At 38.0% G+C, this 17290-nt stretch overlaps 1 protein-coding gene across 4 annotated transcripts in view; it reads left to right on the top strand.

The window, feature by feature from the left end:
- The window catches only part of chst8 (carbohydrate (N-acetylgalactosamine 4-0) sulfotransferase 8), a 179793-nt gene extending 163459 nt beyond the window's left edge, over nucleotides 1-16334 (top strand). For 3 of the 4 annotated variants that reach the window (XM_026174159.1, XM_026174177.1, XM_026174169.1), the window contains exons 3-5: nucleotides 1917-1970; nucleotides 9024-9061; nucleotides 13247-16334. In XM_026174159.1, coding sequence (XP_026029944.1) covers nucleotides 1917-1970; nucleotides 9024-9061; nucleotides 13247-14419 — 1265 coding nt within the window. In that variant the 3' untranslated portion in view covers nucleotides 14420-16334. The remainder of the gene's footprint in view (nucleotides 1-1916; nucleotides 1971-9023; nucleotides 9062-13246) is intronic. The other variant, XM_026174185.1, reaches the window with a different exon arrangement.
- Nucleotides 16335-17290: the final 956 nt, after the last annotated feature.

Genomic DNA, 17290 nt, shown 5'->3' with positions numbered 1-17290 from the left:
TGAAGCTAACTCAAATGAGAGGCCAGCGTAAACAGTGACAGGGCCAATTCCAGTTCCCAATCTCACTGCAAATAGAGGTGAACAGGGGAGCACAGAGACTTAACGAAGACATAGCAGCATCTGATCACAGCACCTCAGCACGCCACTAGTGTACCAACAGGTCGTGATAAAAGGATTACGCTTTGACTTTAATCTAGAAGAAATGAAAAATATGGGTGGAAAAACTTAAAAGGGGTCATCAAGCGTGTGATCTAATCCCTCTAAGAGCTAGTGCACAAAGCTGTAAATGAGTTTGTAAAAATAAAAAATATGCCACTAAGGGTACGCAATTATGGTCTGAGTACTTTGTATTTGTTTGAAGCAAGCAGTCGAAGCCATCATCTCTTTTTTATTAAGAGCCATCAGGAAGGAAAAAAATATGGTGGATCATGAAAACTGAGGGCAACACAGTTTGTCTGTCTGTATATCCAGTTCCAATTTTAGCTAATAGTTTCCTATTCAGGTAAAGTTTCCTCTCAGGGAAAGCAAGCCTCTGTTTCAGCACCAGGAGCTGTCCATGGTCCAACAGTGTACGGAAACAATATCTTCTCCCATGTTTAAGTGATGTGCCCAAACTAGCTGAATATGCAAGTTCTAAAATGTTTTGGAGATCTTGTTTGCTGTGTATTTATTTATTTGAATGTAACGTGAAGTGGGGATAAGGGAAATAAAGCTTTTGCTGATGCAGGTCCTTCTGTACGTGATTGTCCTTTATAAGCAGGAGGCAGAGTAGAAGAGTGAAGTGAAAATTGTGCATGCTTTCCACAAAGGGCAGAAGATGTTATATCCCAACAAATATGAGTGGGAAGAGCAAGTCTTGGTCAATTGTGTGTCAAATTTTAGGAATTTGTTTCTGCTTGTGATTCTAACCTCAGCAAATAAGCAAATACATTTACTTTACACAATGTCTGACTTTATGCTATACAGGATTTAGGGCTGTACTTTGTTTACAGATGATTTAATCCCAATATTGGCAGGGTTTGTTGATGTTAATGAGGTTATTTCAGATTGCTGTAAATGAGGTCATTTTTTAAGGTGAATTTGTGATGTGAATGATAGAACACAAGTTTGTAGAAGAGGAGCTGATCAGCATTTCCTTTGTTTCCATGACTATGAGGTACGGGAAGGAAAGAAAACCCATAATTGATTTCCTGATAGGCCACAACAGAGTTAATGAGGACTCCCTGTGTCATCTGCATATTCTAAATATTTGTAACAGAAGGTGCGCCGTTGGAGTCATCTCCACACATGGTAGAATTTTAGTTTAGAATTTGGCTTTTACAGTCGACTTAAATTTGCAAGAAGAACTTCATGCTGTATTAAATAAGTTGTGGGGGAAAAATAATGAAGCCTTAAAATCATTTTAAGGTTCTAATGAATGTAAAACTAAGTAACTCATATGAGGTCTCATATGGGAAAGAGGGTATTTTCTTCTAAAAAAAAAAAAAAAAGTTTTACATTGCCGTGGACTGAGAGGGTGCCAACCAAGAAAAACAAACCCTGCTCCAAAGTCGAGACCCTCAAGCTTAGCTGGAATTTGCAGCTGTCCACATGGACAAGCCAAATGCCTTCTGGAGGAAAATCTTATGGTCAGACTCAACAGCTAGCTGACACATTACAATGACTCAAACACATCAAAGCTGGTTTTGGAGTTCTGGAATGGCCTTTCCAAGCGCCAAACCTTAACACTATTGAAAATTGTGGGCTATGCTTAAAAGTCAGGTCAGTGCCCGTAAACCATTTAATTAAAATGACCTCTACAGGGAAAGATAATGACCCAAAGCAAACAGCAAAAGCAACCCAAGAGTTTTTCAACACAGCAAAATAGAATATTCTTCAATGGCCAGTTATTGAAGACAAAACTTGTGTTTTGGCAGAGAACAAGCAGCAACTGAAGGTCACAGCTCTAAAGACCCGGCAGAGCATCCCAGGTGAGAAAATTCAGCATTTGGACATGTACTTTGGTTCTAGACTTTAAGCAGTCATTGACTGCAAATGATTTTCTACCAAGTATAGTAAAGAATCCTTACATTTATAAATACTTCTGAGCCTCTGAAATTGAGGAATTATGTATTGCAATGTCTGTAATTTCCAAACAGTTAATGCAATTTTTTTAACTAATTGAATGAAAGCTAAAAGTCTACACTTCAATCATATTCTTCCTTTTTTAGTTAAAATCTACTCTGGTCGTTTGCAGAGGAAAAACTGCACATTTTCTCATTGTCCAAATATCTTATATAGAGGATATGGTGAAGTCCTGTATTAAGGTTGTCTTGTAACAATCATCACAGGAATCCTTTTTTTTTATCTAACCATTCCTGTTTACTTTCAGTACGGCACAAAGAAGGACTTCATGGAAATTTTAGAGAAATTTCAGAATTCTAAAAAAAAGCTTGACAACATCTCTCCTTACTATGTTTGTATCCCATAGGCATCCTATTGCCATTGGCAAGGGAGTTCATAAAGAGAGTACTGCAGTGTGTGCACTGTGCCTATAGTTCAAGAGCTCTGCAGCATCTAAATAAGATATGTGCCAATTAAAGCCGCTTTGCAGCTTGTCTCGGCCCAGATAATTCACTTAACCCTGAGCGTGCAGCTGACAGGTAGCATTTGTTTACACATCCCTCCTCATGCAAGCTGCCAGGCCCTTTTCTCTACACGGTATTAAAACAAGCCACCTCCCACCACACCCCCACACACAGCTCACTGGCTCTCTGTTTCCATGGAAATCTGCCCTAGGAAGCTTTTGTATCTTCTAACCTTGAAAGCACCCTAAGTACGATCGACTCTCAGAATATAATGTTGTCAAAAAGAATTGTCACGACGGTAATCAGTGCTATATTTGATATCCCCGTTCAGCAGCTTCCCATCTTCCTAGTTCATTATTTCCCCTCCTGCTGTGTTCTGTGCCTGAGTTAACAGCATGAGAAAAGAATCTGAAGATTGTACAGAAAAAGAAGCTGGAGACTGAAGCATATCATATTTATATATATTACCACTGCCCCACAGAGACAGCTTCTCTTTATCATTAAATTCAGTATGATATTATTTGGGATCTGTATGAGCAGATTTACTCCTAAAGTGCTAAACAGTGTATCAGTTTAGAGTAAAAAGGCTCCTCCGTTGACACCTCAAAATAATTTTAATAGCATAAAGTAAATTACAGCCTTTAGTTCCAGCTTTCAAATAATCAATAAAAATCGAACTGGAATTTAGAATCAAAAAATATACTCTTAATACAACTTGCTACTTCCCAGAGTGGCATTTTTAACCCAGTCATAAACTCATGCTGGGGCAATATGATCAATGCAAAAGTACACAAGCTGTGCAGGCGCACTGTCTCAGAGCAGAAAGTGCCATTAAAATAGCACAAAGATGTCAGCGTAGCACCGCAACCTCACATCATAGTGGAGCTTGGGTTTCATCTCACTGAATGTGGATTGAGACTTTGTATGCTGAGTCTGTATTCTGCCACTGACAGTTAAGAGCTAAACCATGTGTTATTTATGGTACATGAATGGCACAATGATTTAACATGACTTGGAGGGAGTGCCATCATTTTCATTCGAATTTCAGTTGAGAGAGCACATTCCTGATGATATAAAAGGCCTCACAGAAGCTGACCTTGATTTTGGTCAGTTGTGGAAGGGAAGCCTTCATGTGGCATGTTAAACAACATGTAATTGATGAATGCCACTAACTCTGTAAACCCTTGTATGAGCCCTTTGAAGAGCAGTTAAAATGGCCAAGGAAGTCAGAAGATCATGGCATTATTATCAGCATCACGGTAATATCAACAAGTGTCAATCAAGCAACTTTAACAAATCACAGCTTTCGATAACCTTTTGAAGAGAAGGACTTCCAGCAAAGTTGAGAAAAGTCAAAGCAAAAATTACAGACCCTGAATCTTGTAATTATCCTACACTGGAAACAAAGTACAAACAATAAAGGCTAAAATAGGACAATTAGGACACAAAGAAAATAAGTGAAGTGCCAAATAATGTAATACAAAAGAAGATACGACCCTGCAAAACTGCAGCAAAAAAAACAAACAATAGGAAGCAACTTGACAGATATTTTCATCCAAAAGAATGGCATCTTCTGTTTTTATCTGTTGAGACATTCTTTTAGACCACTACACATATATTATGTGCCATTATTGGTGGACCAGTAGAACAGTGGCACTGTCTCCAATAAATCTGTTTCACAAAGGCTTTCCTTATTATGTTAAACACGATTGTGTTGTGTTCATGATTGTGTTGTTTTTCGGGGGTCCTTGGGGGAGGTAAAGTCTATGTATACCCTCCTGTGGGCCCACCACCCAAAGGAGGAGCTTTGTCGATCATTCAGCAGTTGAAGGCGGGTCCCCTCACTATTTGACCTTCAGCTGCCTATAGTGGCTTCAGGGACACGGCGCGTCATCTCTGTTGGCTTGTATAAGATTTAGAGCTGTTAGCTGAGGAGAGAAAGGTCTGTGTGTTTCTGCTTAGACAGCTGCCTCTGTGACCTGGACCCAGAACTGGGCATTATGGGAAAAAATCTTATCATGATCATTTTTCACTTCAGTCAATATTTCTCTATATAACGATATAAATCAAATCATCAGTCCTGTCAGTCTTAAAGATTCCTTTTTGTTTTGTTTTGGGATTTTTTTTATAAAAACAAACTGTTTAAAGTTGTTGGAAATAGAGAATTTATCCTCATTGTTTTTAGTCCTACTGCTTTCATGTGGAGTCTTTTTAGTTTAGCAGTTAAGACACAGACCATGACGTACAATATGTGAGTCTATGTTGTTTTTATAGTGTCCCACTTCATTTGGCACTGTAAAACATTTTTATCCTCTGTCCCTTGACCTACATGTTGAGACAATGTTCCACATTTTGACTGGCTTTATATTTCAAAGGTTAAAATTGGAGGAAAGGGAGTTTAAAATGCTATTACCATGCTACCCACGCAATGCTCAATCGGGTAAACTGAAGTCACCAGCTCGTCAGATTTTCACAGTAATGAAAACTTCAAACACATATAAAGAAAAAATAAAAACAGCTACAATAAAAGCCTAGGAGACTGGCTATCAATTGTTGAGTCCAACAGAAGAAGATGCTCTGGCACTTCCTTTGTTTTATTTGTTTTATGAGGTGAAATGACATGTTTTTTGTTGGTTTTATTTGTATTTATTTATGTATTTTTATTTATTTTTAAGTCAAACATGTCAAAGCTTCAGACCAGTTGTCAACATTAGTAGTGTGCTTCCCACACACACATACCCTTTGCTTCTTGTTTATTTTTCTGGGATCTTTATATCACTGGTGTGTCATTGTCCACCACATTTCCTTGATTTCTATATAAAGGCATGATAATATAGTTTCAAATCAGTTTTTCAGATAGGCTGTGTAATCATGTCCTCCTGTAGGACTCATACTGAAGAGTTTTTAGATGTTGTCATTAAAAGAGAATGTGGTTTGTATCACTAAACTAGAGGAAATCATTTGTCTAGTGTGTGTGTGTGTGTGTGTGTGTGTGTGTGTGTGTGTGTGTGTGTGTGTGTGTGTGTGTGTGTGTGTGTGTGTTTTCTTCATTTACAGTATGTTGTCAATGGTTGGATTAGAAATCTGTTACTGATTCATTTTTCGCCAAACCTGTGCTTTGTGTGGCTTCCTCTCACAAGCTAATCTTCAGAAGACAAGGCACACAAATTCTAGATGGTCTGTGTTTGGTCTTTAGAGAGTCTCTGCAAGCACATCTTTAATCTCGCTTCACTGATTGCTCACCCATCACCTCCTCCTCCCCCCAAGCAGCTGCTCTCTCTGGCCCAGTCCTGGAGGATTTTAAAACATCGTTTTATCTCTTACCACAACAAGTTAAAACATCAATGGACCAGAGCTCAAAGCCTAATACCACCATTCTCAAGCGTCTTTCCAGCATACCAGAGCCTTGTATTCCCACACAGAGTCAAGTGGAGGAGGAGCGTGTGTGCAGAGTGCAGGTGTGGGTGGTTTGTTGGGAGAGAGAGAGGAGTGCAGCTGGTTGGGGTCACAGTGCCTTAGTGTGCTGAATGACTAATGAAAGGTTTATAGTGGCGCAGCATCACTAGTCTGAATTGTAGGCTGGAGAAGGACACGCCTTGTCTGGCTTTTAGAACCCTCCTGGCCCTTCACTAGTTAAAAACAGGCATTTAACAAGTTCTTCCAGAACATAGGGCCACAGTCCTTCACTTAAAAAGCTCATTATTTCGCATTGTTTTTGTCCTTTGCTCCTCCTCGGTGGCAGTGACAGGGAAAAAGATAATCTTTGATGTATGTCTCTGTTAGAGAGTTGCGTAAGGATATGTGAGAGGGAAGGATGATAATGGATCTGCTAATGATGTGGCCTTTGCTTATGCAGTAATGCTGGGTTGTCTGCATGAATATTCATGTCTATGTCTGTGAAAAAGTGGTGGCAGCTCAAGGTTATTTTAGAGGGCAACAGAGGACAAGACTCAAAAGGAGATTGTGCTATTTAATAGTTCTCTATCATCAAAAAAAATTACAGTCAGATACCTGAAAATCAAAGCAAAGCTTAACACATGACTTCTTTTGATCTCTGCTATAAATGCCATATCTTGCATGTAGACTTGCTTACTGGAAACCTTTAGAGCTTCAAAAGGAGAACTACCAGAAAGTGACATTTAATATCTAGGTGTAAAAACAACCTTAACTTTATTGGTTGACTAGGGAGGCGGCATGTGGTACCTACATGTGGTACTGCTGTAGCAAGTCCCTTTTGTGAATGACGCAGTGTACATTAACAAATCTGGATACAGTTTTGACCTCTGGCTTCATCAGATTATTAATATAACTTCTGGGAGATAAAAAAAGGATAGACATTAACTGTAGCTTTTATATCTATATGTGAATCTGAAAGGGTAAATGTATCACAATTATCAATCATTACTGTTTCACTGCACAGGAGTTGAAATCAATAGCTTAGTTATACTGAGTAGAATTTACTGAGTGTGAAATTACAATCAAACAGCACAACCAAATACATACTACAAAGATAAATGATGTTTACAAAGCCTCCTGAAATCCTGTTTACAATGTCATATTACTTGTTTCTGTTATACGCTGTCATGGAAAAATGTTTTTCCTCTTGAAATGTAATTTTGACTCCCAACTTGAGAGAATTGCATTTTCAGCACTGAAATTCAAACCCTCTTTGCAACAGCATTTTAATCAAATCAAGCCATGTCAGAGTCATTTTCAAATCAATTTTAACAACTCACAAGTGCTGAACATGACAACAAATTATCCTTCATGCTCATTTCAAGGCATTAGGCTTAAATGCCTTGTTTCACTTCTTTTTTCCTGTTTCTCCAGCCTTTGCATTTGCATAACAAATTATATAAATAAAGGAGCAATATTAAAAATGTTGTTAGTGTCACAATTATGTATCATAAGGATTTCCCATATCTTATCTTATCGCCTCACAGTTCTGTTAATGATTCACTAAAATGTTTAACATTTTCTCTCAGACTGAGTGTGCAGGACGAAGCAGGAAGGTGATATAGTCATCGTATCACAAGCTTGGACAAATATGTATCAACAGCCAGACAAAACACCTCCTAGAAGAAACCAATTAAACCTTTGGAGATTTCAATTACTCCCTTGATGGGGTTTTCAAGATCGATAACCACGCATGTGTCTTGACAAGATGCTTGGTGCTACCAGGGGCTCACTTTAGAACAACAGACTCTCACAGACCGTTACTATTTTTGTGCTAGGATGTGTCTGCCTGACAATAATATTTGCGTGTGTTATGATAAATATTTATATGTTCGCGTTTCAATATAAAGTGAAATTCAAGATGCCCATCCTGCTCTTTTTAGTGTTAAGCGATCAAATGTTTTGGCAGCACCCAAACACAATCAGGAAATGTCACATGCCGCTTCCCTAGTCTGCCGCTCTTCTTTTTCCTCCTTAGCCTTTTCCTCCAGTGTCTCATTCAGAAGAATGAAGACAAAGATTCAACACACAGAGCCAGACAGCAACAGAGAGCTCTCTAGCGCATACTAATCTAAAACAACACTGCATCTAGGCAACATGTTTTATTCTATCCCCACTGAGGCGTGTTTAAGTGTGAGATGTGTGAGATAGGGCTCTGCACATCTCATCACTTAGGAAAGGTTGTGGCCTGCATCTTCAGCACCCCCCCCCCCCCCCCCCCCCCCCACCCAATGCAGGTTCCTATCACTTCCATCCTCATATTGGAAGTGACAAGCCACTCAGGCAGAGGTGTCTTCGCTCACCCCATCAGCAGCCATGCAGCCCCATTCAGAGCTGTCAGCCTGATTACATATCAGATGGGAGGGGTGGGAAAGGGAGTGAGGTGAGGGGTGGGGTACCTAAGGAAAAAGAGATGTCCAGCCGGAGACAGACCACTAAGCACATCGTCTGTCCTGCTGCTGCACATCTGCCAATACACATCCACCTGTCACCAGGGCTGCCACATAACCAGTCTATATGTCTCCATCAGTCTCCTGTTGATTTCTAAAATTTCAACAACATGTATCTTTCAGTTTGTGTGTCATTCTCTCTTTTGGTTTGTAATTGGCCTCTTTTTAAAAAAAAACTTTTTGTTACTTCGCTTTGTTGTTTTTTTGGATCTCTCATTTTTAGTTAAAGTTCAGTTTTATTTGTTTAGGGTTTTTTTCACCACATTTCACTGAAAAGGGCTTATCACAGGGAGCACAGCTCATTTACCAGCTATTCATGCTTGGTGGCAACTCATTACTCAGATAATATTACCTATCCTACCTCTTTGCACCAGAAAAGCAGTGTTAGTTTGCTCGGGATGAAAGAAGATGTGCTAACTGAACAGAAGCACTAAATTATTGGAGGTTGTCTGAGGTGTATTTGAGGTTCCCAGCTTCTTCTATGAGGACAAAAATACATGTTGTTTGCCTAAGCACTGATTTTCTTGTCTTTTTTCTCTTCTCTCTCCAGGCGTGAAGCTTGGAAGTACTCCACGGCAATCCAGAGAGGTATGTGTTTACTCCATTTCTCCCAAAACACATACACACAGGTTGCTCCCACCTGTTATCTATTGCAAAAAAAAAAAAGTGATTGTCAGCCTTGTACCTCTCAGCGTGTCTGATAGCATCTGTGTAGAAAGGCTGACCTCACACTGTGCATTCAGCCAGTCAGACTGAAGCTGAGTTTAGTGAGTAAACGATCCCAGTTGCACCAGGCCAGTTTCCTCGGGGTATTATCACACCTGGAGTTTTTTTTCCTCTGTTCTCCCACAGCAAAATTTTTTTTTTGCATTTATTCTTTTTGTTTTACTATTTTCAGTGTTTTTCAGGTGTAAAAAGTATACATTGTGTTCTTTATCCAAGTCACAAATACATCCACATGGGCTTAAGCTTATATAGTAACATACAAATATGATTTCCTTTATTTAACATTAAATATTCACAATATTTAAAAATAACAATAACAACAATAATTGAACCCTTTGATTTAATACCTGGAGAAATCTTGTTTTGAGTCATCAAACAGGAGGTCCGTTCTATAACTGCAAGATCAGACCTGCATATTGTTCAGAAGCCATTTTGGACCAATCTTCCTTAAATAACTGCTTCTATTCAGCCATATTTTTTTGGCATGAACTGTTTTCTTTTGATTCCACAGCTTCTCAGTTGGATTAAGGTCCCTGATGGGGCCACTCCAAAAGGTGGATTTTCTTTCTGTTGGTTGCTCTGTTTGAAGTTATTCGGTAGATTTACTTTAATGTTTGGGGTCATTTTACGCTTACGCTTGCATCGCCTGGCATCATGACAGTATCCTTTAATATATTGTTTTAAATGTGGGAGTTCATTTTCGCTGTGACGATGCCAAAATGCCCAGGCCCAGAGGCAGAAAAGCATAATGTAATGCTCTCTTAACTGTGCATCACCTTTGGAATGATGCTTCCAAAGGTTCAGACACAGTGCTGCCTAGCATTCCCAAATAATTCAGCTGTTTCATAAGTCCTCAAAACATTTTCCCAGCAGAGGCGTCAAGGGCAAAGGTTCTTCTTTTCAATCTTTAGATGAGAGGAGATGGTTACTGTTGGAGCTCAGCAGCTTCCTCTATGCTATCCTACTATCAACTCTGTCTGTTCAATGATATATGTATTTTAGAGACATGAACACAGATGTTAATTGGTACACCTTTGGCCTTCAGAACTCCCCTAATTCTTCAACGCATAGATTCAACACAGTGTTGGAAACATTCCGCAGAGATTTTAGTCCATACTGGCATGACATCACACAGTAGCTGCAGATTTCTTGGCTTCACCTCCCGTTCCACCATATCCCAGGGGTTAAGATCTGGTGACTGTGGAGGCCATTTGAGTACAGTAAGCTCACTGTCATGGTCAAAAAACCATTTTGAGATTATTTGAGCTTTGTATCATGATGGGTTATCCTGCCCGGAAGCAGCCATCAGAAGATGGGTACACTGTGGTCATAAAGGGACAGATATGGTTAGAGACAACATTCAGGCTGCGGCATTTAAGCGATGTTCAGTTGGTACTAATAGGGCCAGAACATAATACCCCCCACACCATTATACCACCAACTCTAGCCTGAACCATTATTAAGAGGCAGGCTGGATCCATGCTTTTATGTTATTTATGCCAAATTCCTATCCTGCCATCTGAATGTCACAGTAGAAACCGAGACTCATTAAAGCAGGCAATGTTTTTCCAATCTTCTATTGTCAAATTTTGGTGAGACCAGTGTAGTCTTCTGCTGCTGTTGTAGCACATTTAATTCAAGGATAAATGTGTGTTCAGATACACTCCTCTGAATACATTGGATGTAATAGGTAGTTATTTGAATTAATACTGCCTTCCTATCAGCTTGAAGCAGTCTCGTCTTTCTCCTTTGACCTGTGACTTTAACAAGGCATTTTCTCTCAGAGCACTGCTGCTCACTGGAGATTTTCTCTTTTTCAGATCATTCTCTCTAAACCCTAGAGATGGTTATGTGGGAAAATCCCAGCAGATCAGTTGTTTCTAAAATACTCCAACCAGTCTGACTGGGTCCAACAATCATTCCATGTTCAAAGTCTCCTAAATCTTCTTCCCAATTCTGTTGCTAGATTTAAACTTCAGCACTTTGTCTTAGTCGTGCCAACATGCAAGGAGTTGTTTCCAAGTGTTTGTCTGCTTAGGTATTTGCATTAACAAGCAGTTAAAACAAATACATAATGGTTTTCCTGACTCTGCCTAAAAACTGCAGATGCATCTTGCAAACTCATAAGAAGATTATTGCCATTTTGTGTTCACACAACAAAATTTTGTTTGGTAGCTCTGGGCACAGAGGAGAAGGGGCAGTTAGCACACTCTTTTACATACATACCTTTTATAAGCTTAAGGTTTCTGTAACCTACACCTCCACATTTGTTCACATGCATTTTCCCCATCTATGTTGTGAATTTTTAATTGATGCAATCAATATGGGCAGGAACAATACAATTATTTGTATATTATTAGTCATAATGTAGATTATGTAGATGTAGTGTAATATATAAATAAATATGTGGCTGTGTTTTAGGTCATTAACAAGGAAAAACAGTCATATTCATTCATTTCTTTTAATTATTAGGGGTTTTGAATTTTATTAACTACAGAAATTATTACTTATGATTATCCCTCCCTGTGATTCCACATCACTTCATATTTTGACTTCAACTCGTTTTTATTAGCCAGTAACTTGCACAAAAACAAGTTAGAATTAAAGTAAATGGAATTTTTCTCATCTGAACATATAAAGCAAAATTAAAACCTTTGAAAAGTTTGAGTAAACAACAAAATGTGTTCTAAATGTTTTAAACATCATTATAAAAGGCAATGAGGATTTGAGTTGAGGCTTTAATGTGCTATATTTTTCATCATTAGCACAAATAATATCAGGAATAAACATACATAACAAAAAGAATAGAGTTCACTTAAAATTAGCAAAAGAGATGGTGAAGTGCTAAAAAAAAGAAGAATATATCACTTAAAAGCCAGTTTTAATCAAGTAATGAGAAAGTTTTTAAAAAGAAAAAAGACATTAACAACCAATTAAATTGCTAAAACAAAATACACAAAAGGGAAAGTTAAGATAAAAGAGCAAGACTGATCATCAAGATTTAACGTTTTTCCATAAATTTCAGCAACATGAGATGGCTGGGAATGAAAAAGGAAGTGCAAACACTTAGATAATTAGCCAGAATAATCACTTTTTTCAGTTTGGATCATAGATAAAATAAATTATATCATAAATAAAGATACATCATCTATTTTTAATGACAACCTGCTATGAATATTACATTGTATGCATATGGACATTCAAAACAATACGTGGTCTAGGGCTTCACTCTTTGATGAACAAAACATGTAAGGATCCACTTTAAATATAGATCTGTAGCTTAGAAAATGTACAAAACTGTTTTCATACTATGAACTACAATGGTCAGGTAGTTCCTACTATGTTCTTTCAGCTGACCCCTGTTTGCTCTCTCTGTCTCTCTGCTGTGATCATCAGCACCAGAGAGAGACTCACACCGGTGTAAACCCTGAAGAATGTGTACCAATATCTGCCTTGCACTCACCTTAAACACACAAGGACCTTCCCCCCCATCCTTTCCTCCCTCCAGATGAATGAACATGACCATTTACGTCTGGAGAGGGATGAACCAAGATTCATGGTGGTCTCATCACCTTGTCTGTTGTAAAATTAAAATTATACATCCAGTCCATTGGCTTTATGATGCCATTACAGCATTTAATTGAAATAAAATGTCAGAATGCGTGATGGCCTTGGGCATCATCTGATAGTAATCAGGCAGTAGATGATTCTAATTTGGATTCCTCATTAAGTGTTTATAAGACATTTATATGGCATTACAGCTCAGTTTATTGATAGGTCATAGATGGCATTGGGCAGTGTGTGACATTTGTGTGTACCAAAGTTAGACCTTTAAGCTGTAGTGAAACAGCACCATCAAGTGGCTAGTTGAAGAATAAAAAATCTGGGGTACATTTCTGACACAAGTTATAATATATACCATATTAATAAAAAAAATATTTATATTAATGGTTCTTCTTTGCATAGCCACCTGAAACTGTCCTTGTTTGTTTAGTCTAAAGAGGTCTGCAGCTATCAACTCTAACCTGTTTTGTCATTGTTTTACAGACACTTTCCACTCGGGACCGCGAGAGAGGCAAATCTGATAGTTTCCAGGACCTCCAAGTTACAGAAAACATCCTGTCCAGCGCGATCCCTCCAATGCAGTTCCCACATTTTGAGAAGAGCAGAAAAACAGCCTCCCCAGGGTCTCAGGAGCAGGACATAGGTTCCCTTCATGTCACGAAAAGACAACGCAAACTGCTAAAAACAAGTCCTCCAATTCGACACACCAAAAATACCATTTCCTCATCTTCCTCATCCTCAGTCTCATCCTCATCTTCAATTTCCTCTTCATCCCCAATGTCCTCCTCCATTACATCGGGCTTTTTTTCTCCAGAGAGCTGGCAAAAGCTCTCCGGTATCCTGGAAGCACGCCAGCAACTGATGAAGGAAATCTGTGCTAAGTACAAAAGCAGCATTTCAAAGACCATCACACGTCATCATGTGAAAAGCATCTTTGTGGAGGACAAGTACAAGTTGCTATACTGCCAGGTCCCCAAGGCAGGATGCTCCAACTGGAAGAGAACCCTGATGGTGCTGGCGGGTAAGGCCTCCAACACTCAGAGTATTAAGCATGACACAGTCCACTACGGGCAGCATCTCAAGAAGCTTGATAGCTTTGACCAACAGGGAATCATGCACCGTCTGCAAACCTACACCAAAGTCATATTTGTCCGTGAGCCCTTGGAGAGAATGGTGTCAGCTTACCGGGACAAGTTTGAAAATCCCAACAACTACTACCACTCCCTGTTTGGGAAACCCATCATTTCCAAATACAGGGTGAACCCATCAAAAGCAGCCCTGAAGACAGGAAATGGGGTCACATTTAAAGAATTTGTCCAATACCTGCTGGATGTCCACCGGCCCGTAGGAATGGACATCCACTGGGAGCAGGCAAATCAGCTGTGCAACCCTTGCCTCATAGATTACGACTTTATCGGCAAGTTTGAGAACATGGAAGAAGAGTCTAACTTTCTCTTGCGATTGGCAGGGGCACCACCTAACCTCACATTGCCCAGTTTTAAAGACAGGAACCCAAGTGACAAGCGGACCTCTATGCAGATCACAGAAAATTACTTTTCACAGGTCAGCGCTTTGGAGAGACAGCGAGTATATGACTTCTACTATATGGACTATCTGATGTTTAACTATTCTAAGCCTTTTAAAGATTTATACTGACTTAAGAATTACGTGACTGCTTCACGTCACATTTTCACAGTCACATTCCACTACATTTTTACCATAACTGTAATTTTACCATACCAGTCTTTACTCACATGCTCAAATAGGTCTTTGCGTCTTAGCAGAGAGATCAGAGAGACCAAATTTCACTCAAAAACACTTTAATTACATTTTTTTTAGCAGATTATATTGATTTGTAGACAGTTTGTGTGCTGTTGTATTAAATACTCTAAATTGTCCTAAAATGCGAAGCGTTTATTCACTACTAGCAGATGGTGAGGTAGAAATTTAAAACTGTAAACATTAAGCTTCTAAAAAGATTTATTATTGTTGAACAGGCTTTAAAAAATATGCCTTACTCTAGGTCAAATAGCATTTGTAAATGTGTGTTTATGGTTTAAGCACCAAGTTTACCATAGATTTCAAGCACATACCTTATCTTACTTACAACAATATTCATAAATGTAGTAGCTTGAGTCCTTGGTATTCTTAAATTGTTCACAGTCAAACCCTTTCATGATTTAAAATGTTTGCATTTACTGTTTGACCTAGGGCAAGTTAGGCATCAATATACCTCTATGTATCAGTGCATACTAATACAGATATTTGATGTGAATGGCTTTACTAAATATAACTAAATGAAACACTACAAATACTATAAATCTTTAAATGTGTCAAGTGCTGCCCACTTGGAAGCTGTGTGCGCCTATTGTAGCATTTTATACTTCTAACTTTGTCATTTTGTGCTTTTCCTTAACACATACATGTGCTGTAGGTCCTCCATCAATAGGGTGTCTAAAAACAGGGTATAAAGTGTTGCTATGAATATCTCTCAATATCTATTAGTGTTGCTGATTTACCAGTCGATGGTATTGGAAATTAAAAAAAAAAAAAATACAGGCTAAAAACAAAAACAGATAAACACTTTTTTCATATTACATATGACATTTTTCAGTAATGTACAATTTGGACTTTCCAGCAAGAAACAGATAACAAGTTTGCACAAACTTCTTTATCTGCCACTTTAACCACCTCATAATATTATAAAGCAACCCATCCCCTCTGTATATATCATAGCTATTCAATACCAACATATAGGCTTTTTTCTGACTCTACTGTGTAAAATTGTATAATGGGCATTCAGATGAATATATATTTTTCTATGTATTTCTAAAATATAAATATATATATATATAGATATATATATTCAGTTCTTCTTGGTGATGGTTACTTCCTTTTTGATGTCATTTGTTGTTCTTTCAGTAATATCAGTGTAGAGTGTTGTGTAACTGAAGAGTTTCTTTCCAAAACAAAATATCCACCAGCTGAAAACCAACACGTCTCAAAAAAATTTGAAATGACTGCAAACTATTGATGCAGCATTTAAAAAGTGCAAATAGCTATGTTTGAGTGATGAATTGATCTTCTTTGGTGCTTTGGAGTTAGGGTAAGATTTTGTTTAATATAAATGGATATGTACAATTTTGGAAATTAGCTCTTTGATTATTTATCCCAGATTCATTTTGATGCTCAATGGGATAATAGACCCTGTACAAATGAGCTGCATTCCACCTAGTTAGCCATCCAAGCTGAGGACATTTTTACCCATAGCATACCCGTGCTGTGTGTTTATATGTGTAGTACTGAACTACCTGTTTAGATGTTTTTAACCCCACTGCACATCTTTTCATAAAAATATATACACAAGAAGGCTGCAGCTATCGTATCCTTTGTGCAACATGGCTAAACTACTATTCCCAACACAAAACCCAACTGGCAAGTCATGTTGTTCTTTTCTTTCTTTCTTTTTAATATGCAACATGATGCAGGTCAGACTACATATATTATGTGCACTAGTTAAAACTGCAAAAGAAAAACCCCAAAAACAGCAGTTTTTAGGTCCTAAGCAATCAGATATTTAAAAATGTTTTAGACATTCAGACATTTTAAATACAAGACCAGTGGAACAAAAAGTTGTGAGGTTAAATACTCTAGGTTTTCATCTGAGTTAAAAAAAAGAAAAACAAGGAAAGATTAAATATAATAAATGTTGAGTTTAACGTAACGTAAAACCCAGACAAGTATTCAAAAAATTTACATTTAGTTAAAATCAACTTGGTTTACTGTTTCATCTTTAAGCTGTGAAATGGTAAACATGCCACAATCAGAAGTGGTTACAAATGGTGTATAACACACCAAAAGCCCACAACCCACACACACTAAACACCTTGATTAAAGAAAAAGTCATTTTAATGGCGGCAAAGATGGATTTGATTTATTCGATTCTCTGAACAACCTATGGGTGATCTCCAATAAAATAGTAGTCACTATTTAGCTCTGTTATGTCCTTTGCAGCTCACTGGAAATTTATTTTATGGTAACAAAAGTTGTATTTGCCTAGAGAAAAGAGGGAAATCATATTATTCAAATCTATACACTATAATACTTTTTTAAGACCTTTAATAATTTTGGTGATGGTAACTGTATGAACTTTTGTCAGTGTAGTGTTGGCTTTTGCAATGCCAAAATCTAACCTTTGTTTAGGTTCTGGTCAAAATCTATGTAGGTGTAGCCAATCTTTGGCCAAAACAGCTAATGCATTATGATGAGTATTACTTTTGTAAATACTCTGTCAGTCCCTGCCCCCCTTCTAAAGAAGATTTCTTGGTTTTGTGGGTATACGGACAGATCAAAAGCATAACTACAGTAACAAGTGAATGTATAACAGTTTATTGTTGGTGCAAATCTGTAAAAGAAAAAAAAAAGATTATCTTAAGCCCTTTGCCTTATTTTACACTGCCAATCAAATGGTGTATTTCAGGAAGATATTTTTCAGGAGGTTATTTCTGGCTGATGAGTGTCTGCTAA

This window comes from Astatotilapia calliptera, chromosome 1 (assembly GCF_900246225.1).
Source record: "Astatotilapia calliptera chromosome 1, fAstCal1.2, whole genome shotgun sequence".
Classification (NCBI taxonomy): domain Eukaryota; kingdom Metazoa; phylum Chordata; class Actinopteri; order Cichliformes; family Cichlidae; genus Astatotilapia; species Astatotilapia calliptera.
The sequence above is the reverse complement of the archived record's forward strand: the minus strand, read 5'-3'. Positions and strand labels throughout refer to the sequence as shown.